This window comes from Chlorocebus sabaeus, chromosome 6 (genome assembly GCF_047675955.1).
Source record: "Chlorocebus sabaeus isolate Y175 chromosome 6, mChlSab1.0.hap1, whole genome shotgun sequence".
NCBI lineage: Eukaryota > Metazoa > Chordata > Mammalia > Primates > Cercopithecidae > Chlorocebus > Chlorocebus sabaeus.
The window spans coordinates 14518294-14540851 of NC_132909.1; the positions used below are offsets into that span (position 1 = coordinate 14518294).

General features: G+C 43.7%; 1 protein-coding gene across 1 annotated transcript; it reads left to right on the forward strand.

Annotated features, from left to right (window-relative positions):
• Positions 1 to 7273: 7273 nt before the first annotated feature.
• On the forward strand, positions 7274 to 21972 carry LOC140711961 (pregnancy-specific beta-1-glycoprotein 7-like). The gene is made up of 6 exons (XM_073017250.1): positions 7274 to 7337; positions 8557 to 8916; positions 14569 to 14847; positions 17555 to 17833; positions 18227 to 18481; positions 21905 to 21972. Exons 1-6 carry the CDS (start codon positions 7274 to 7276, stop codon positions 21970 to 21972), a joined length of 1305 nt encoding a protein of 434 aa, XP_072873351.1.
• Positions 21973 to 22558: the final 586 nt, after the last annotated feature.

Below are 22558 nucleotides of genomic sequence, written 5' to 3' on the forward strand. Positions count from 1 at the left end.
GGTTCTCTGCTCTTGAACCCTGTTTCCTGTTAAGATGTTTATCAATGACAATACGTGCACAGTGGGACATGAAACTTCATCAGCAATTCTAGTTTCACCCTGGCCTTGTGACCTTGCCCTGCCCGTTTGCCTTGTGATATTTTATTGCCTTTGAAGCATGTGATCTCTGTGACCCACACCCTATTTGTACACTCCCTCCCCTTTGAAAATTGCTAATAAAAACTTTCTGGTTTTACAGCTCGGGGGCATCATGGAACCCTACCGACATATGATGCCTTCCCCGGACACCCAGCTTTAAAATTTCTCTCTTTTGTACTCTTTCCCTTTATTTCTCAGACTGGCTGACACTTAGGGAAAATAGAAAAGAACCTACATTGAAATATTGGGGGCTGGTTCCCCCGATAATTGGTAATTTTTAAGTCTTCCCAGATGCTACCAATGTGTAACCAGGATAAAGAACACCTGTTCTAATAGGTAAAACTTAGACCTAAATTAATGATTATTAGCTGGGAGTATTGGAACTACCTAGGGAAATTTTTCAACATACATAAGCCTATACTTTCTTGGCCCTATTTATTAATGGGCTCCACCAAGAACTCAGTAATCCTGTTGAGAAACACAAGCTACATGGAAAATCCACTTCATTTGATATGTAAAATTATATGAAAAGCATTTTAAAATAATAAGTGATAAGGGATGCTAAACCTTCTCTATGTTATATTTATGGGTATGTTACTGATATGATTGTTCCAAAAATTATATGACATTTCTAGAAATTAAATATGTTATCAGCCATAATGTCACATACCACAGAAGTAACTAAATTTTTATGTGAGCTGTGTCATTATCATAATGAATTCTCATCAGAGTTTTAAACATAGTCATTTAAAATATTTGTCATTCACAGTTGTTTTTATTCTTCCTCAAAGCATTTCCAATCAACTACAGTCCAAAATTGCTTCCTTTTCAAGGAGATTTATGGAAAAGATGCTGGCAAGTATACTTTAATACAAGTTTCTGATAATTTTAAGATTATACTGCTGAACTGTCTAAGAACTTCCAAAACTTTAACAAACAGGCTGATATCTTCATAAAATTTCCAGCCTAGACTAAGCAGGAAAAACATTGATTTCATTGAAATAGATGATAATAACGAGGATAATGTTTTTATTATTTTTATTTGAAAATTTGCTGATTCTTTAAATGGTTTGTTTTCTAGATTTACTGATTTTTTTTCTTTTAATCTATCTATAGCTTACATAGTTCAATAAACTATACTTTTGAGAACAATAATTGAAACATTGACTTTTGCTCTCTACCTGACTGCCCCAGAATTGGGCAACTATTCATGAGTATTGATATGTTTATGGTAATACTGATTTTTGAACAAGTACAGTAACAGTCTGCTGTCTTTGTAACAGGACTCATTTGAAAACATTGGTTATATTACCAAGGCTTTGATTGAGATGTTATATTTAAGAATATAGATAGAATGAACCAATATGAACTGCAGGCAAAGTCTGAAGTCAGCCTCGGTTTGGATTCCTATTCTCAAGAGGTTTGTAAAAGTTTAATCTGAGATTCCTTATAAAAACTTAGAGCAAAGAAAATTTTAAAAGAGAGCCACACGGTCCATTGCTACTCTTGCTACACTTATGTAAAGAATCAGACCATGTTTGAAGAAACTCAACCTATTTTGCAAACAAATTTATTCTACTGAAATTATTATTGGTAAAAATAGAGATGCCTATACAGAGAAAAATTATGTGGAAAATAAAAACTGTATTATACCTGATATGAGATTGCAGCTCTGTTCATTGTTTCTGTGTTTTTATATTATCCACCTGCAGACTGGACATTACCCTGAATTCTCCTAGCTCCTCCAATTCCATTTTCTCCCATGGAATCACTAAGAACAAGAACCACTCTGTTCCAAAAGGCCTATAAGCTGGAGGTGGACGACTCAATGTAAATTTCATGGGAAAACCCTTGTACCTGAAGTGCGAAACACTCAGAGCTCACCAAAATGTTTGATGCCATAACAAAAGATGCTCAAACTGCAAACCAGGACAAGTTGATGACTTCACACTGTGGACAGTTTTTCCCAAGATGTCAGAACAAGACTCCCCATCATGATGAGGCTCTCACCCCTCTTAACTGTTCTTGCTTATGCCTGCCTCTTTCACTTGGCAGGAAAATGCAGTTGTTAGAATTTCACATGTAGTAGCTTCTGAGGGTAACAACAGAAGCTGTTGTCATCTCAACCTCAAACTTTTACATAACATCTCAGAGGGAAATGTGGCTCTCTCCACCTTGCATAAGGGTTCCCAATAGAAATTAACACAGAAATATTGCCTGTGTGTTTGCAGAGAAGATGGTTTCTATAAAAAGGTATGAAAGCTGAAATTATAGTAGAGTCCCCTTTAAATGCATATTGTGTGGATGGCTCTCACCATTTCCTAAGAGACACATTGTAAAATGTGACAATAATACTGATTCTAGCAGGATAAAACATGTACCACATTTGCTAATACTGTTTTCTTAAAATAATTGTAAAAGAATGGGGTGGGCTCGGCCCTCCCACATGTCCAGGCCAGGTCTCTGAACAGAATCCTCCATCTGTGGTAACAATGCCTAAGAAGATGATATGGACTTGGTCCTGATATGCAGCCATCCCTGTATACGCTTCCCCTGCTGCAGGGTAGTACCAGCCCAGGGTCCAAATCTTCAGCTGGAGAGCTGAGAGAGAACATGGGATACCCAGCATCCCTTACCTTCTTCCAGTCCACTGCAGTGGCTACTGGCGTGGCCCATTTACCCCTGAGGACACCCATCTGCTGACCCATAGTTTCTAAGAGTCATACTTTCCTGGCTTCTCTGAGCCTCAGCTACTTTCACTCTACTGAAGCTTTCTTCTTCCCATGGGTGTCATTGTCTTAGCAGACGCTTCCTTCAACTGCAGCTAACAGGTAAGCCAAGACCCAGACCCCAGAGGATAAACAAGGATTTCAAAACCTACTGTGTCCAGTGGAGATGCCCACTGTACAGAGATAGAAAGAAGTAGAGATGCATACTACTCCCCCAACAACATTGTATCCCAAAACAATGTCCTCTCTGCCACTCATTATGGAATTCACTGTCTCTCACCACGTGGGCAAGTGCTTCCAGGGTCTCACAATTCTTCCACAAGCAGCAATGCACACTTTAACATGGCATTTCAGCAAATAAAGTGGTGACAATTTACCTGCTTAAAGTTTCTTAAAAGGTTCTCCCAAATTTCCCCCTGACGAAGACAGAAAAGGCTTTCCCAATTGTGAAACATTGGCCTCCTCACCTTTCAAAAAGGTACCCCTGAATAGCCAAAACAATCTTGCCAAAATAAATCGCAGGACTTGAACTTTCTTATTTGAAATCTCACAAAGGAGTATAATTATTAAAACAGGAGCTGCTGGCATAAGAATACACATAAAGACAAACGGGATAGAATTGAGAATCTAGAAATAAACCCTCACATTTATGGTTAATTGCTCTTTGAAGAGGCTGTCAAGACAATTTAATGGAGAAACAATTCTCCTTTCAAATGATAGTGCAGAAACAAGTAGATAGCCACATGCAAAACAATGAATTTCGATAACTACCTCCCACCATATCAAACAATTCTCTAAAAAAATGGATTCAGTGAGTTAAATATAAGACCTATAACTATAAAAATATCTTAAAAATAGACACAGGTAAATCTTGATGACCTCAAATGTGCAATGGATTCTGATATGACACAAAAGCATGAGAAACAGGAAAAAAAAAATAAATTGGGCTTTATCAAGATGCGAGCCTTTTGGGCATCAAAGGAAATTATCAAGAAAATAATTAATAGACACAGAATGAGAGAAAATATTTGCAAATCACACATAGGCAGTTTTCATGTCCAGATAATATAAGGAACTAGCTACAACTGAATAACAAAAGGACAAACCATCCAATTTATAAATGGGCAAAACACTCAAATAGACATTTCTTCAAAGAAGATATACAAATAGTCAAGAAGGACATGAAAAGACATTCAACATCATTAGTCACTAGGAAAATGCAAAGTCAAAGCTGCAATGAGACACCACATTATACCTACAACAAAGGCTACTATTCTTTTGAAGTGTTAAATAACAAGTAGCAGCATTATGTAGAATTGGAATCCTCATACATTGTTGGTGAGAATATAAAAAGGCACAGCCACTAGGAGAAACAGTTGTGCTGTTCCTCAAGAAGCTAATCAGAATTCTCATATGAAACAGCATCCATTCCTAGGTATATACCCAAAGAACTGAATCCAGGGACTCAAATAGGTACTCGCATGGGAATGTTGATTGCAGCATTACTCACAAAAGATAAAATATGAAAACAATCCAAGTGTTCATCAGCACATGAATAAACAAATAAACACATACAACAGAATGTTAATCTGCCATAAAGAGGAATGAAGCTCTGACATGCGCTGGAACATGCATGGACTTTGGAAACATTATGCTAAGTGAAATATGTCAGAAACAAAATAACATAATTCCATTTATATGAAACATCAAGAATAGGCAAATTCATAGAGACAGAGTAGAGATGATCAAGGTCTATGGTGGAAAATACAGGGAGTTGTTATTGTTTAAAAGATACAAATTTCAGTTTAAAATGATAAAAATTTTCTAGGAAAATAGTGGTGATGGGAACTGAACATTGTGTATGTGATTAATTCCACTTGATTGTACATTTTAAAGTGGTTAAAATAGCACATTATTCACAGAACTGTGAAAAATTGATTTCTATTATTTAATTCACCCAGGCTAAGGTGTTTCTTATGGCAGCTGAAGCCCATGAATACATCATCTGACCCAGTGTTTTCAATGAAACGCATCAGTTTTTCAATCAAGTTAGCTGGAAGCTCCTGTGCCCAGAAGAACCAGAGGTCCCAAAACAAGAGCTCCAGCAGGGGCTCAACCAGCACAGGTCCCACAGGGCAGCCTCGATGTCAGGCCCTGGATGGCATGTGAGGCTATAGTGATACAACCGCAACGTGAAAGTGTAAGTGTTTTTACTACTTACAGACACTGGAGAACACTCGGCACACCTGGAGACTACAGATACAGAGGTCAGCAAGCCCAGGCAGGGAGGAGAGAAGAGACTGGTAAGCCGATGGCTTTATTAAGTCCAGGTGTTATCTGACAGGTTTCCAGCAGGGAGCTTTAATGGATGTGTGTAAAGCAAGCAGCAAACACTGGGACAAGGAGATCATGCTGTGACTGAGAAGCAGTCACTTTAAATGTAAGGGCAAATGTCAGAATTACCAGTTTAAAGAAAGCAGCTGGAGAGAGGGGAGCCCAGCACACCAAGCAGGAGAGATGCCTCTAAGAGTTCATCGCTGACCACCAACTGGAGAAACTTGAACCAGATAGAGTATTGAAAACTGCCATGGTGAGCAAGGCCTGCCTCTGATGTGAGGCAAATACATTTACACCTTAAAAAAGGAATGCCAAGGCAGCATGACACTATAAGCACTCCTGACATCCAGGGACACCAGCAGGGTGTGGTACTGTGCCCTGGAGTCAGAATCCTGGGTTCTGGTTCCTGGGAATGAGAAAATGAAAATGACTTGTCCCTGCTCCCCTGGCATTGATCCTCCCGCCCTGCTGCTCCATCTTCTGTTCCCAAGCCCATGTGCAGTGCTCAGCCCCAGACATCACTGTCCCCAGGGTATACACAGTGCCGCCTACTGCACACACACACAAACTCACAGAAGGTGACGAAAATCTGCGTTCGGGACATCCGATCATGAAAGAGGGAGGACAGTGAATGTGGAGCCAAGCGTAGTGCTAACACAGAACAGCGGCTGCCTGAGGGCCCACAGCCTCTCCGGGAATCAGTCAGGCACCCTGTGACCTGCCTGCCCGCTGCACCCTGTGGGGCTCAGAGCCTGTGTGATGGTCACACACAGGCACCATCCAGGATGTGGCCACCTACCCCTGGCTGTCCCTTGGGAAGCAGACCTCTCCTGTGTCCCTGCTGGGAGAAGCGGGTATTATTGCTCTTTGCTCCCAGAACACAACTCACCCTCACCCGCCCTCTCAAGTGTGAGCAACGTCCCTCCAGACAGGCTCTCTGGCGACTGCCTGTTCCTCCTCTACAGAGAGCATCTTGGACAGATCAAAACCCTCAGGACAGACCCCTGGGTATGTCAGCACATGGAGGGCTGAGCCCATCACGACCACGGAGTAAGTCGGGATGAATCTCTCCAGCTCTGAACCCCTGCTCTGTCCCAGGTTCTCCTTCCTGTGTCTCAAGGAGCCATGTTCCACGGGGTTCCTGGGTAACTCCCCACTTCCTCCTGCACCACCACAGGGAAGGTGTGATAATCACAGGACAATCAGCTGGGCAGAGAAGAGAGGACACCAAAGATGGTCAGGAAGAAATGAGAAACCCTGAGCCCCAGCTCAGCCACCAGACCCCAGGGAGCAATAGAGTGACTGAGAACTGTCCTTAGACCATGGGACTCACAGCCACCACTGAGCAACCAGCACAGGCCTCTCCTCCCAAGAGGCATGAGAGACTCACCCTGCACACCTCCAGGAAGGACACTTTCCTCTGGGACACCCAGGTCCTGAATGTCCATCCTTGGAAGCTGCAGCCAAGCTAGACACAATTAGAGAAAGGAAGGGTTCCTGTCACCAGGTGACACACAGCTCACCCACAGCACAATGGGGTGTCCCTGTGACAGGGACCTGGTGCAGCTCCAGCCTCCTGCACTGAAGGGGAGAGGCAGATGGGATTGAAGAGGGCAAAGGGTGTGAATGTGCACCTGACCCAGTGCCATGGGGACAGCAGGAGGCTGAAGCCCAGGACTGTGCTTGCCCAACCTACAGGGTATGTGTGTGACTGTGTGTGTCTGTGCGTGTCTCTTTTGTGTGTGTGTTTGTGTTTCTGCACATAGTGTGTGCGGAGGTTTGGTGACAGAATCACTGCTGAAAAAGACAGAGGCCTCTACAATTCCCAGGGACCTGACACACAGACAAAAGGAAAAAGAGAAGGAGGGACAAGGAGGCAGGACTGAGAGGGCAGGGCACAGAGACGTGTCCTGGGCACAGACCCCACCCATGAGCCTGAGAAGTGCTCCTGCCCCGGGAAGAGGCTCAGCACAGAAGGAGGAAGGACAGCACAGCTGACAGCCGTGCTCAGAAAGTTTCTGGATCCCAGGCTCATCTCCACAGAGGAGAACATGCAGGCAGCACAGGCCATGGGGCCCCTCTCAGCCCCTCCCTGCACACTGCACATCACCTGGAAGGAGCTCCTGCTCACAGGTGAGGAGAGAACTTCCTGGGAGAGGACAGGAGGAGGAAGCAGAATGATTGGATGGGGTCTCCTGGAGAGGATGGGGTTCTAAAAAATGAAATAAGCCAGCACTTTGGGAGGCTGAGGTGGGCGGATCATGAGGTCAGGAGTCCAAGAGCAGTCTGCTCAACACAGTGAAGCCCAGTGTCTACTAAAAATACAAAAAATTAGCAGGTGTGGGGGTGTGCTCCTGTAATCCTAGCTACTCAGGAGTTTGAGGCAGGAGAATTGCATGAACCTGGGAGTCAGAGATTGCAGTGAGCCGAGATCGCGCAACTGCACGCCAGCCTGGGCGACAGTACGAGACTCCGTCTCAAAAAAAAAAAGGAAAGAAGGCTCTGTTGGAGTCTGGATAGGAGAAAATATGCCAGAGAGGGAGAGGGGTCAAAACAGGAAAATCACATTGAACTGGAATTGGTAAGAGGTAGGAAAATCTCAAGTGTTCTGTTTTGCTGGTTGATCATCACTGGTCACCACATTTTGAAAAATGATAATAATAACTATTATCAGATGACACTTCAAATGAAAATATAAGCAGGGCATGAAACGTTGTCCTCAGCAAAAAACCTCAACAATTGGGGAAAGAAACAAACAAACAAACAAAACACCCCGGGCATGGAGGGCCCTGGGAACTCTCACATGTACAGGAGTCTACAGCCTCTCTGAGGCACTGGGGTACAACCAAGATCACAAAAGTCCCTGTCCTCACGGAGCTCATGCTCTCATGGGCAGGAAGACAGACAAGCAAAGAGATCTAGATTGTGAGGTCAGGTGTTGACAAGAGCTCCGGAGGGAGCAGAGCAAGGAAAGGTCAGAAAGGGAAGGCCCAGGGTCTCTGAAGGAGGTGTCAGGAAAGAAGTCTAAGGATGCCCTGATGTGAGCAGGACCTGAGGGCAGTGTGGAGGGAGCCGTGCAGACCCCTGGGGAAGAGGATTCCAAAGAGAAAAATGCCGAGGTCAGAAGCGTTGAAGGAATGAGGTTCGTGCCACTGACCTTGACCCAGTAGAACAGTAGGACACAAACACACAATGACACACACACAAAAGGGGCATGTGTGTGTGTGTGTGTGTGTTTGTGTGTGTATCTTCAAGGTTGATAAATGAAAAGATCTTCTCAGGACCTAGGGCCCCATCTTTTTACCCCAATACATAGGTCTCAATATTGACTGATGCTCTCTCCACCTCCTAGCATCACTTTTCATCTTCTGGAACCCGCCCACCACTGCCCAAGTCACGATTGAAGCCCGGCCAGCCAAAGTTTCTGAGGGGAAGGATGTTCTTCTACTTGTCCAGAATTTGCCCCAGAATCTTACTGGCTACGTCTGGTACAAAGGGCAAATAATGGACCTCCACCAATTCATTACAGCGTATACAATAGACACTGAAACAATTATATTTGGGCCTGCATACAGTGGACGAGAAACAGTATATTCCAATGCATCTCTGCGGATTCAGAATGTCACCCGGAAGGACACAGGATCCTACACCATACAAATTATAAAGCGAGGTGATAAGATTAAAAGAATAACTGGACATTACACCTTATACCGTGAGTGATTCCACATGATCCCTGGGTGTTGGGGGTTGGGGGTCACTTCTACTTTGCACACACAGGATGGTCAGGCCTAGGCTGTGCCTGTGTCCCTCTCTGCATTATGTCCCATGTTGGGGTTTCGGCATTTAGTGCAGGACACACACAGAGGAGACAAACCTCAACAGATCAGAATTCCTTTCCTGCCTCCAGACCCTGCAGACACTTGCTGCACAGGAAGGACAGTCTGATGGGGGGTGGGGGGTGCTCAGCAGGAGGAGATCAGTCTCAGCCAAGCACCTCATGCCCTCTTCATAAACTTGACCCTGAGAAAGACCCTGGAGAACTGAGTAGGGCTTTGCCTAAGAGGCCCCCAGAGATACTCTCAGAGAAGCTCAGCCCTAGAAACCTCAACCCCAGATCCCTGTCCCTAAATCCCAACTCCAGATAAAGCTGAGGAGCCTGTGCCACAGCTCAATTGTGGCAGGGCTTACTGGGATCAAGGATTTACCAGCTGTCTGAGGCCTGTGTCTCCTGGAGCTGCTCACCAGCCAGGGCTCAGCCCTCAGAGCCTCATCTGGGAAAACACAGAGCTTTCTTCACCTGAGACTCAGAGTGGAGAGGACAGAAAGACAAGCTTTGTAGGCCATCAGTCAACTGCCTTGCGAGGCTTAGGACACTCCATAGAAAGTCTAATGTCCCCAGAAGCAGAAACAGAAGAGAGAAAATGTATCTGGCAGCAGCTTGTCCACAGGGATCTGACCTAAAGGTGCTCTCTCATGGAAGTGAATGACAATAAATGATGTTTGTGTGAACACCTCCACTGTGCCAAGCATTAGGTCAGGTGACTGTGAAGAATTTACAATGTATTCACAGATAGCATGAAAAGCCACAGTCCATTTGCCATTTAGCTTATTTGACTGAGAGAAAACTGAGGCACAGGAAGATACAGTCACTGAACCAGACTCACACAAACACAAAAGGCAGATCAGGGTTATATGAGGTCTGTCTGCAGCCAGAGGCCCATCCTCTCCTCCACCAGAAGTGAGGGCTTATTGGATTCCAAGGACCCTATAGTCATTTATTGGCTCAAATCCTTTCATCTTCGGCATCCAAACCTCAGAGGAGTGAGAGCAAATGGTCAGCTGATTGGTCTGCACTCCAGAACTAAATCACCTGCCTCAACTGTCAGAGTCAGTGCAAAAAATGTCCAGGCCTCCCCCTCAGATCTTAACCCCATCACTGAACCCAAAATCCTGTTTCCCAAAGTGTCCATGTCACTGGCATGACAGGATAAAAGAGAGGACCTTGTTTTCCTTCCCCACTCACACCCTGCACCAGCACAGGCCCAGTGAGAGACACACACTCAGGAGCTCTCACATAACAAATGAAGGAATTGAATGAAGAAATGAATGATCCATAACCTCTTTAGAGACTGGATCTTGGATGCAGAATCCTAGAAAGTTCTAGCCACACGTGTCCCTTGTCCTTCAGAGGCTGACACCCATGTTTCATCCCCCCACTACCTCTTGCCCCTAAAGCCACCCCACCTCATGTATAACTCTGAAGCTCTTTGGCCACTGGAGGGTTTTCAGGGCTCCCTGGTCCTGGACTGTGGAAATGGGGGCGCCTGGTCCCTGGGGTCTCTGAAGTCACTGTGGCCCCCGCTGTTCACTGCCATGCTGTCTCTGCCTCTCTCTGCTTCTCTGTGTCCCTCATCTTCCTCCCACTTCATTCTAACTGGCAAGCCCTGTCCTGCACAGCTTCTTCCTCCACCCCTAGGCCTTCCCCAGACAATCCCTCTAACTAGGCTGACTGTTCTATTCCCTTCCTGCTAACACTGTGGCCTGGCCCACCTCCCAGGAAACAGGAAAGACATAGAAATCACCTTGAGTTGCCACTCCTGCCAGGCTTCATCTCAAGCCAATGTCCCCAGGTCACTAAGAGAATGAGCTTCCACTGTATCCCCACCCAGGGCTCTTTCCTTTGTGAGGCTGATCTGTGGACAAGACCATGGGACAGGATAGGCAGCTCCTCCATCCACTCTTATAATTCCCAGACAAGTTCTTCTGGCCTCCTGCACAAACAAAACCAATTTATCCCGATGGTGATTTTCAGTAAAGAAAGATTTTAATGAGTCCAAGTCTGCCAAACAGGAGGATGGAGGTTTATTATTACTCAAATCAGCCTCCCTAGTGGATCAGGGGTTAGAGATTTTCAATGATAGTTTCAGGGGCACAGGACTAAAAAATGGGTACTACTGATTGTTTGGGGATGGAATCATGGGGGCAACGGGAAATGATCTTTTGTGCTTGAATCTGACTCTAGGTGGGGACCACGTGACTGGCTGAGCCATTAGTCATGGGTATGGATGAGGTCAGTGGGTTACCAGAATGCAAAGAATGAGAAACATCTCAAAAGACCAATCTCAGGTTCTACAATAGTGATGTTATCTATAGGAGCAATTAGTTACAAATTTTGTAAACTCTGGCCAAATGACATTTGAGCAGTAAGAGATTATAGAAACTATGCCTACATTTTAGCAGAATTCAGTTCCCTCCTATAATCTTAGTCTCATGGTCTTTCACCAGTTTTACAAAGGCAATGCCTGGCAAAATAAGGGAATTAGTGTTATGGAGGAACTATTACCATTGTTTCTTCAATGTTAAACCATAAACTAAATTCCTCCCATGGTTAGCCTGGCCTATGTCCAGGAATGAGTGAGGACAGCCAGCCTGAGACTAGATGCCAGATGGAGTCAGCCATGCTAGTTTGCTGTCACTGTTGTAAACTTTGCACTGACTCACCATGGTGTCAGAGGCTGGACAGGTCTACAGTCTCCAAAGCCCCCGGGCTGATTTCACCCATTTCACTTGTGACTCCATCCTCAACCTACTGTGGAGCTCACATTCCCAGTCACTTCCTAGAGATTTCTGGTTTCCTGTCAGGCATATAAGAAGCTTGAAATTTGTCACTCGGTTCTAACAGTAAGTAAAAAGCTGAACAATCTCAAAAGTCAACAACTCGTTAAAATCCCTCAGAGATGGCCAGGCACAGTGGCTCACGCCTGTAATCCCAGCACTTTGGGAGTCTGAGGTGGACGGATCACAAGGTCAGGAGATCGAGACCATCCTGGCTAACACGGTGAAACCCCATCTCTACTAAAAATACAAAGAAATTAGCCAGGCGTGGTGTCGGGCGCCTGTAGTCCCACCTCCTCGGGAGGCTGAGGGAGAAGAATGGTGTGAACCAGGGAGGCGGAGCTTGCAGTGAGCCAAGATCATGCCAGTGCACTCCAACCTGGGCAGCAGAGCGAGACTCCATCTCAGAGAAAAAAAAAAAGGTGCTGTTAGAGAAATGAAGAATGCTTTTGATGCTTACTGGTAGACTCCACACAGCTGAGGAAAGAATCCCTAGCTTGAGGATGTGTCGATAAAACCTTCCAAAAGTGAAACAGGAAAGTTCAAAAAGAGTGGGGGAAAAAAGTGGAACAACATATTCTACTTCATATTCAACATTTTGTATTCACCATAGCAATTTTAAAACTTTGTAGTTGCGGGACAACTACCAAGGCTGTAACATACATATAATGGGAATACTGGTGGTTTCGGGGAGCTGTTGCAGGTGGCCAGGTGGGTGCTATCTGGTGGTTTTACTGCCTGTGCCACATACAACTGTTTCCTCATGATGATGCCATTTTCATAAGTTGGTGTTCTTCGTGTGGGGGACACATGAGCCACTGGCGTCTCACTTAGACTCTTCCTAATTCACACAAACTGAAACTCGAGTTGTATTTCCTGAGGTTAAGAGAAAATGAAGAAAGCATTTCACATACCTGTTCTGGGCTCCTCCCCATTTTTCCTAACTCTGCACAGAAATTAGAAACAGGGAGTTCCTTCTATATTTACTACCATAACACACATCACTTCTTTTAATTCGGCATCATTCCTCCCTTTATGTAATTGACACACTGACCACTTCTGTCCTTTTAATGGGACTCTCTCTACTTAAGGACTTGGTAATTTCAAATCACGGTTGGTATCTTTCTTTGAGCGTAATGTGATCCTGCTGGAATTCACCCCACACCTAAACCTTAATTGGGTATCAAGAGAAATACTACTACCAGCAATTCATCTTAGATGTTTGGACCATCAGTAAAAATTTCCACTGATGACAACATTTTAATGTTTCCTCCAAATTTTTGTTTGTTTGTTTGTTTTTGTTACTAGAGTCAGAACATAACATGAGGTCTAAACTCCAGAGAACTTTTTTTGGGAAAATTACAGTATTACAAATTGAGCATCCCAAATCTGGAAATTCAAAATCTGAAATGCTCCAAAATCCAACACTTCTGACTGCTGATGTGATGCTAAAAAGAAGTGCTCACTGGAGCATTTTGGATTTCAAATTTTTCAGATGTGGGATGCTAACCCAGTACCTCTACTGCAAATATTCCAAAATAAAAAAAAGTTAGAAATCCAAAACACTTGGTTTTAGGCTTTCTGCATAAGGAACACTTTATCTGTATGAACTATAGGCATGAAGCTGTGCAGGAGATCTCTAGAACATCCTCAACCTGCCTAACTGAAACCACACAGCCATGGAACAATGCCCTATTCCCCTGACCACAGCTCCTGGAAATTACTATTCTACTCTCTGATTCAGTCTGGAATCTGCTGAAATGAGGTACATAGAGTAGTCAAATTCATAGAATCAGTGACTAGAATGTCTAATGAGAGAAAGTGCCTGCAAGACTTCTTCCCAAATATTGGTCTAATAGTCACCAAACACATAGGGTCCATGAGGGCCAGACTTCCATCATCAGTTCATGTTCACCCTTTCCACCAGTCAGTTCTGCATTTGCAAACATTCACATGTATTTCTAGAAAGATCCACATGGTGCTCACCTGCCTTCTACAGGGGGAAGGGAACATCATGGACACAGAACAGGGAACATGGTCTTGGTCCAAAGCTATCAGCTCTTGCCTGTCCCCTTCACTCTTTGTAGGTCATTCCTTGGACTCTGCTCTATCTTTAGAGGTCACTGGCTCAAGTCAGTCACTATGAGACAGCTGGGAAAACTGCCCCACCTTGTGGCTCCACTGCCTGATGACTGAACTGACTTCCAGGCTTGACTCTGGTCTGCCCTGTGTTATTTCTGCTGAATTACCTAGTCCAGGCCAGGCTTCCCAGTACCCAAAGGGTTTAAGGACAATGGGAAGTTCCATCATCCATCTCTAGGATGTCCTTGAAAGGGAAGCTGCAGAGAAAATATACCTTGGGGGATAAAGTAAGACTGAAACTAAGAAGATTCCAGCACTGCATGCTCCAGGTGAGGACCACAGGGTGGGCCAGGCAGGCAGTTGGAGAGGGAGAGACTCAGAGAGGCACCAGGGGCTGTGACTGCTGGTCCCATGTGTTTCCATGACCCAATGCTGCTGCTCAATTCACACTTGAGAAAGTCTGTGCTTCTCCCACATAAAACAGGCAGCCTCACAATCTCTGAGCCCTCAGATTGCCATGCATCACTCTTGTAACACACACATCTGCCATGGGCTTTTAGGGACTTGGGTGGGCTGAGAGGTGAGAAATGCCATCTCTGATTGAAAAATGTCTTTGGGGGAATCAAAGGTGCCACACAGGGCAATCTTCTCTCTGTTATCTCCACAGTGGAGACTCCCAAGCCCTCCATCTCCAGCAGCAACTTAAACCCCAGGGAGGCCACGGAGACTGTCATCTTATCCTGTGATCCTGACACTCAGGACGTAAGCTACCTGTGGTGGATAAATGGTCAGAGCCTCCCTATCAGTCACAGGTTGCAGCTGTCCGAAAACAACAGGACCCTCGTTCTATTTAATGTCACAAAGGATACTGCAGGACCCTATGAATGTGAAATGAAGAACCCGGTGAGTTTCAGCCGCAGTGACCCAGTCACCCTGAATCTCCTCTGTGAGTATCTTCTGTTCCTCTGTGAGCCAGGCTGCCATCCCAAATACACATGGCCAGAGGCCAGGCCCGCCAGTCCCTCTCAGGTCCAAGTACAGAGACGTTTACCCCTGGATATCAAAGCTGGCCATGACTACTAAGAGTAGGCTTTGGCTTGATCACCAGTGAGAGAGAAGAGGCTGTTCTTGTCATGGGAGACTCAGGGTCTACAGCTTACGATGGGAAAAACAGGTGAATGTCTCAGGCTCCAGATCAGTGAACACAGCAGGGATTTGGCTGGGACTTCAGTGTTGTGACTTAGCTCACAGGGTCACTGTGGCCCTTCCACAGGCCAGGATTTTCCCTTCCCTCTGACAACATCACCTGTGACTTTATTCTCTTTGCTCCAGATGGTCTGGATGCCCCCACCATTTCTTCTTCATATACCTATTAGCACGCAGGGGAAGTCCCCAAGCTCTCCTGCCTCACAGACTCTCACCCACTGGCAGAGCACTCTTGGTTGATTGATGGGAAGTTCCAGCAATCAGCACAAGTGTTCTTTATCCCCCAGATCATTAAAACATACAGGGGTCTATGTCTGTTTCATCCATAACTCAGCTGCTGGTGGGACAAATCTCATAATCAAAAGGATCGTAGTCCCTTGTAAGTGGATCCCTGGAGCACTGGCAATATGTTTTCCAGTGAAGTCTATCTGGCTATCAGGGAAGAGCCACCTGCCCTCTGCTAAGGGTGAGGGAAAATCAAAAACCCAGGACAGGGAATATGTTTCTGCTTCAAAACCACCACCTTTCGCTTGTCCCCTTGACTCTTTCTTGATCATTCTTTAGACTATACACTAACAGTGAACAATCTGAAAGGAAATTAAGAATTTCAATTCACATTAACATCAAAAGGAATAAAATATTTTGGAATAAGTTTAACCAAAAAGATCAAAGGGTTATACCCTGATAACTCCAAAACATTACTAAAAGAAATTAAAGATGACATCAATGTATGGAAAGACATTTCATTTTCACGGATTGGAAAAATCAATATTGTTAGGATGACAATACTACCCAAAGTGAGCTGCAGATTCAATGCAACCCCTACCAGAATCCCAGTAACATTTTTTGCGGAATTACAAAAATCTGTATTAAATCTGACCTGATAGGCTCTTATTAATGATGGCCACAACAGAGTCACTGAGAAAAAGATGCAACCATGAAAAGTTGGAAAGTTTTGATGACATAGAAAGTAGCAATCAGCCTCTCTCACATCCCAAAGCCTTCAAAAATATACGAGTGCAGCATGGCCAGTATGGAAGTGACCAAAAACTAATTACCAAGCTAGAAACATGGTGAGAGAAAAAAATAAAGGGCAAGAATGTATTTGGCCTATCACCTCCCATTTTGGCGTACTAATCTGATGTTGAAAAGAAATGCTCACTGGAGCATTTTAGATTTTGAATCCTTCAGATTTGGGATGCTAAACCAGTAAGTATATGACAAATAGTGGGAATCAAGAAATGTCAGAAATCCAAAACACTTTTTGTCTTAAGTCTTATGCATAAGAAATACTCAATCTGTGTGAACTGTAGGCATCGAGCTGTACAGCAGATCTCTAGAACCTCCCCATCTGGCATAACTGAAACTGTACACCCATGAACAACTTCTGATTCTCCCCACTCCCAGCTCCTGGCAACCAGCAGTCTCTTCTCAGATTCACTCTGGAATCCACTTACATGATGTCCCTTGAGTAGTCAAACCCATGGGATCAGAGAGTAGAATGTCCAATGGAAGAAAATATTTGCAAAACTTCTCCCCAAATTTGTCTCATATCCATCAAACACACATGGTCCATGAGGACCAGATTTCCAGCAGTTCATTCCCACCCTTTCCACCAGTCCGTTCTGCATTTGCAAATGTCCACATGTATTTCTGGAAAGATCCACATAGTGCTCACCTGCCCTCTGCAGAAGGAGAGGAAACTTAAAGAACCCAGAACAGGGAACATGGTTCTGTTCCAAAGCCACCAGCTCTTGTCTGTCCCCTTTACTCTTTCTAGATCATTCCTTGCACTCTGCTCTATCTTTGGAGGTCACTGGCTCAAGTAAGTCAGCATGAAACACCTGCAAAAAACTGCCCCACCTTGTGCCTCCACGGCCTGATGACTGAACTGACCTCCAGGCTTGACTCTGGTCTCCCCTGTCTTATTTCTGCTGAAACATCCAGTCCCAGGCCAGGCTGCTCAGTATCTTCAGGGTTTCAGGACAATGGGAAGTCCCATTATTACTCATCTCTAGAACGTCCTTGGAAATGGAAGCTGCAGAGAAATCACATCTAGGGGGGCAAAGTAGGATGGAATTTGGAAGAGATCCAGCAGTTACACATTCCAGGTAAGGAACCCAAGGTGAGCCAGCCAGTCAGTTGATTAGAGTGGGACTGGGAGGCGTACCAGGGGCTGTGACTCCCACTGATGTGTCTGTCCATGACCCAACACTGCTGCTCAATTCACACATGAGAAAGTCTGTGCTTCCCTAAGACAGAGCAGGTGGCCTCTGTCGTTGAGACCTTAGATCATCATGCATCTGTCTTGTGACACACACACCAGCTATTGACTTTCAAGGACTCGGGTGGGCTGAGACGTGGGAGATACCAACTCTGATTGAAGGATGCCTGTGGAGGAATCAAAGGTGCCACACAGGACAAACTTCTCTCTGTTATCCACACAGCGGAGCTGTCCAAGCCTTACATCACCAACAACAACTTCAACCCCATGGAGAATAAGAATGTTATAGCCTTAACTTGTGAACCTAAGACTCAGGGCTACACCTACTTGTGGAGTGTAAATGGTCACAGCCTCCCGGTCAGTCCCAGGCTAAAGCAACCCGGTAAAAACAGGATCCTCTTTCTAGCCAATGTCACAAGAAATGACACAGGACCCTATGAATGTGAAATACGGGACCGAGTTGGTAGCATCTGCAGTGACCCAGTCACCCTGGTTGTCCTTTGTATCTTTGGTTCCTCTGTGGGCCAGGCCACCAGCTAAAATCCAAACAACCAGAGCCCAGGCATCTCAGTCTCTCAGGTCCAAGTACAGACATTTTATTTCTGGACACCTGAGCTGGCCATGACTCCCTGCCCTGGAGAAACCTGAGTAGGCACAGCCTTAACCAAGAATATAAGGGGAGGGGCTGCTCTTGTCATGGGAGACTTGGGGTCTACAGCTTGTGATGGGAGAAACAGGTGAATATCTCAGGCCTTGTCTCAGTGAACACAGAAGGGTTTTGGCTGGGCCTTGAGGGTGTGTCTTGACTCAGAGGGACACTGTGTCCCTTTAAGGGACCAGGAGCATCCCCTTCCCTCAGACAACATCACCTGTGGCTTTATTCTCTTTACTCCAGATGGTCCACACATCCCCAGGATTTTCCCTCCAAGTACCTATTACCATTCAGGAAAAACCCTCTACTTGTCCTGCCTCGCGGACTCTAACCCACCGGCAGAGTATTGTTGGACTATTGATGGGAAGTTTCTGCAATCAGGACAAGAGCTCTCTATCCCCCAAATTACTACAGAGCACAGCGGGCTCTATGGTTGCTCTGCTCGTAACTCAGCCACTGGCAGGGAACGTTCCACATTCAAGAGGATCAAAGTCTCTGGTAAGTGGATCCCTGCATCATTGTCAACAGGGTTTTAGGTGGAGTCTATCTGGCTTTCAGAGAAGAGTCAGGAAAACATTTTTATTCCCAGCCTGTGCCCCATGGGTAGAAGCAAATCCTAAATTCTCCTCCTGAACCCTCCCAATTTGTCTCTACAGACTCGCTTCTCCTTGTTTTTCTGTTTTCTCATGGTTGACCTTGTGGTCAGCCTGAGAAAGGTAGGGAGGGGGCTTTGTCAGCCCTGAGCCCTATGTGGTGGAAGAGGCTTCACAGGGACAAGGAGAGTCCTCAAGATCAAGTTGCTTCTTGCTGTCAGCCACACATCCCTGTCCACCACGTCTTTGTTTTCTTTACCTACTCCATGAGCTACAGGGAACATCCGAGGTTTTGAAACAAGCTCACATTTTTCCCCCAAATGAGAGGAGGAAGCCCCTTGGATGAGGGAGGAGCAGCTCAGACTGCTCCCTTCTCTGCTCCAGGCTTCTCTGGTGACTGGCCCTGCCTGACTCCACCTGGGGTGAGACCAGCATGTGTGGAGAAAAAGCCCTGGTGGCCTGTTCTGAATTCGGCTAAATCGAGCTGCCAGTTGAAGTGAAGCCTAGGCTGCAGGGAAATAAGAAGAGAGGGAGCCTCGGGGAAGACTCTTGAGCTGTGTCCTGGCTCTGAAGACACCGGCTGTATGAGGCTGTGGGCACTGCATGTAGGACACAACACAGAGGACAGTGAGTGATACACACTTGAAGAAATAGGGAGATTCACCTCTGGGGCTCTGCATGGCAGGAAAGGGGCAATGAAAAAAGTGTGTATTTATAGAGTGTAAGACTACCAGGACACTTTATATGTATCTAATATTAAGACTTATCATTAACTATTTCTAAATGTGCAATTTAGTGTTGTGTAACCATCACACTATCCATTTCCAAAACTTTTTCCTTTTACCATATTAAACTTCTATACCCTATGAGCAGTAACTCTCACTTCTTCTCTCCCTATCCCTTAGCACATACCATTCTACTTTCTGTCTCTATGTAACTGGCTATTCTATCTTTTATAAATGGAATTATAGAATAATTATCCTTTTGTGTCTGGCTTATTTCAGTTAGCATAATGTCTTCATGGTTCATCCACTTTGCACGATGTATAGGAATTTTATTCCTTGTTAAGGTTGAATAACATTTCGATGTAGAGATATACCTCATTTGCCTACCCACTTATCTTTCAATGGACTTTTCTGTTGTTTCCATTTTTTGGCTATTGTGAGTAATGCTTCTCTGAACATCAATGTGCAAATATTTGTTCAAATTTCCTTCCATTCTATAGGCAGTATGTCCAGAAGTGGAATTGCTGGGTCGAATGGTAATTTATTGTTTAATTTTTTGAGAAACAGCCACACCACTTTTTACTTGGCTATAGCATTTCCCATTCCCATCAGTAATGCACTAGAGCTGCAACTTTTCCATCTATTTGAAAACACTTGTTTTGTGTTGCTGTCATTGTTGTTTATCAAAGCCATCCTAAAGTGTGTGAGGTGGTGTCACATTGTGGTTTTGATTTTGCATATCTCTATGTATTTATGACTCTGAGGAACTCTGCATGGGCTTATTGGATATTTGCATATCTTCCTTGGAGAAAACTCTATTTTAATCCTTTGTTTATTTTTTAATTGGGTTTCTGGATGTTTGCTGTTGTTGACTTGTAGTTTTTCATGTATTCTGGAAATTAATTTCTTTTCACACTCATAATTTGCAATTATTTTTCTCATTTCATAGGTTGCCTTTTTACTTTCTTGATAATGTTCTTCAATATATAAAATTTTGATTTTTATGAAGTCCAATTTATCTATTTTATTTGTTGCCTATGCTTTTGTTGTTACAACCAAGAAATCATTGTGAAATCCAGTATCATGAAGCTTTTCTCCTATGTTTTCTTCTAAGAGTTGTATAGATTTTGCTCTTACATTTAGATCTTTGAGCTATTGTGGGTTAATTTTTGTATATGGTGTTAGGTAAAAGTTCCACTCATTCTTGCCCTTGGATATCCAGCTTTCCCAATATCATTTGGTGAGAACACTGTCCTTTCCCCATTGAACGATCTTGGCACAGTCGATGAAAATCATTTGGCCATATGTGTAAGTATTTCTTTCTGGGCTCTCTGTTCTATCTCATTAATTTCTACGTCCTCCTTTATGCCAGTACCACACTGTATTGGTTACTGGGGCTTTGGAGTAAATGCTGAGATCAGGAAGTGTGAGTCCTCCAGCCTCATTGTTCCTCTTCAAAGTTGTTTGTCTATTTAGAGTCATGAGATTTAATATAAATTTTAGGATGGATTTTTCTTTTACTGTAAAAATATCACTGAGATTCTGAAGGAGTTGTATTGAATCTGCAGCTCACTTTGGGTAGCATTGTCTTCCTAACAATAGTGAGTCTTCTAATTCATGAAAACAAAATGTCTTTCATTTTATTGATGTCATCATTAAGCAATATTTTATGGATTTCAGGTATAATCATTTCACCTCTTTGGTTAAACTTATTCCTAAATATTTTATTCTTTTTGATATTAACACAAATTAAATTGTTTTTCTTAATTTTCCTTCAGATTGTTCATGGTTAGTGTATTGAAATATGACTGATGTTTGAATGTTGATTTTGTATTGTGCAACATTTTGAATTCATTTATTAATTCTAATAGGTTTGTTCAATGTTTAGGATTTTCTACATATAAGTTCAAGTTACCTGCAAACAGAAATAATTTTACTCCTTTCTTCCAATTTGAATGTCTTTTTAAAAATCTTGCCTAATTTTTCTGACTAGACCTTTCAATACTACATTGAATAGAAGTGTCAAAAGCAGCATCCTTGTCTTGTTCCTGCTCATACAGGGAAAGCTATCAGTCTTTCTTCACAGAGTATGATGTTAGCATTGGGTTTTTCCCATATTACCTTTATGTTGAGGTGGTTTCCTTCCATTCTTAGTTAGAATGCTTTTATTATGAAAAAATACTGAATTTCATCAAATGCTTTTACTGATTCAATCTTATTACTGATTATAGTTCTATTCATAGTTTTGTGTTTTTCTAGGAATTTATCTATTTCATCTAGGTTATCCAATTTATTGGCATACAATTATTTACAGTACTTTCATAATCATTATTTTATTAGAATTGGTAGTAATCACTTCATTTTCTTTTTTCTTTTTCTTTACTTTACTTATTTATTTATTTATTTATTTATTTTTTTAAGAGAGAGAGACGGGTTCTCACTTTGTAGGCCAGCCCAGGCTGAAATACAGTGGTGTGATTATGGCTTACTGCAGCTTCAACCTCCTGGGCTCAAGCAATTCTCCTTCTTCAGCCTCCCAAGATACTAGGACTACAGATGCATACCACCATGCCCAGCTAATTGGTTTTTAATATTTTTTGTAGAGACTGGGTCTCCCCAGGTTACCTATGCTGGTCCAAACACCTGGCCTCAAGAAATCCTCCCATTGTGACCTTCCAAAATGCTAGGATTAAAAGATGACCCACCATTCTCGGACTCCATTTTCATTTCTGATTTTAGTAATTTTAATCTTCTCTCTTTTTTTCTTAGTCAGTCTAGTTAATGGTCATCAATTTTGTTGATTTTACTTTGAAGAATCAACTTTGGTTTCATAAATTTCCTCTATTCTTCTTCCATTCTCCATTTTATTTTTATGCACTCTAATCCGTATTGTGTCCTTCAATCACTGTGCTCGGGTTTAGTTTGTTCTTCTTTCATATCCTGAAGTAGGAGAGAGCTTGCTCATACCATTCTTTTAAAGGTTTCATGCAGTCAATGAAAGAAGATGCCACGCACAGACGAACCAATGTCAGCTGCTATATTACTACCATCATCATTAGCCTTGAGGTCAAATAGTCCTAGAATCAAACCTCAGATCCACCTATTACTAGCCATATGACACCAGGAGAGATTTTACACTACTCTAAGCTGTGTCTTTTCATTGGCAAAATGGAAATAATGTCTACCTGACAGGGTTATTGTGTGAATTAAATGAGGTACAGGTAAAGTATTTAGCACAGGACCTGGCACATAGGACG

Bases quoted from the DNA above. Each gene is read 5' to 3' on its own strand.
- LOC140711961 (XM_073017250.1), top strand. From the start codon at position 7,274: ATGGGGCCCCTCTCAGCCCCTCCCTGCACACTGCACATCACCTGGAAG. The intron at 14,848-17,554 runs GTGAGTATCTTC...TTATCCACACAG, and splicing joins AGTCACCCTGAATCTCCTCT to CGGAGCTGTCCAAGCCTTAC. The intron at 17,834-18,226 runs GTATCTTTGGTT...TCTTTACTCCAG, and splicing joins AGTCACCCTGGTTGTCCTTT to ATGGTCCACACATCCCCAGG.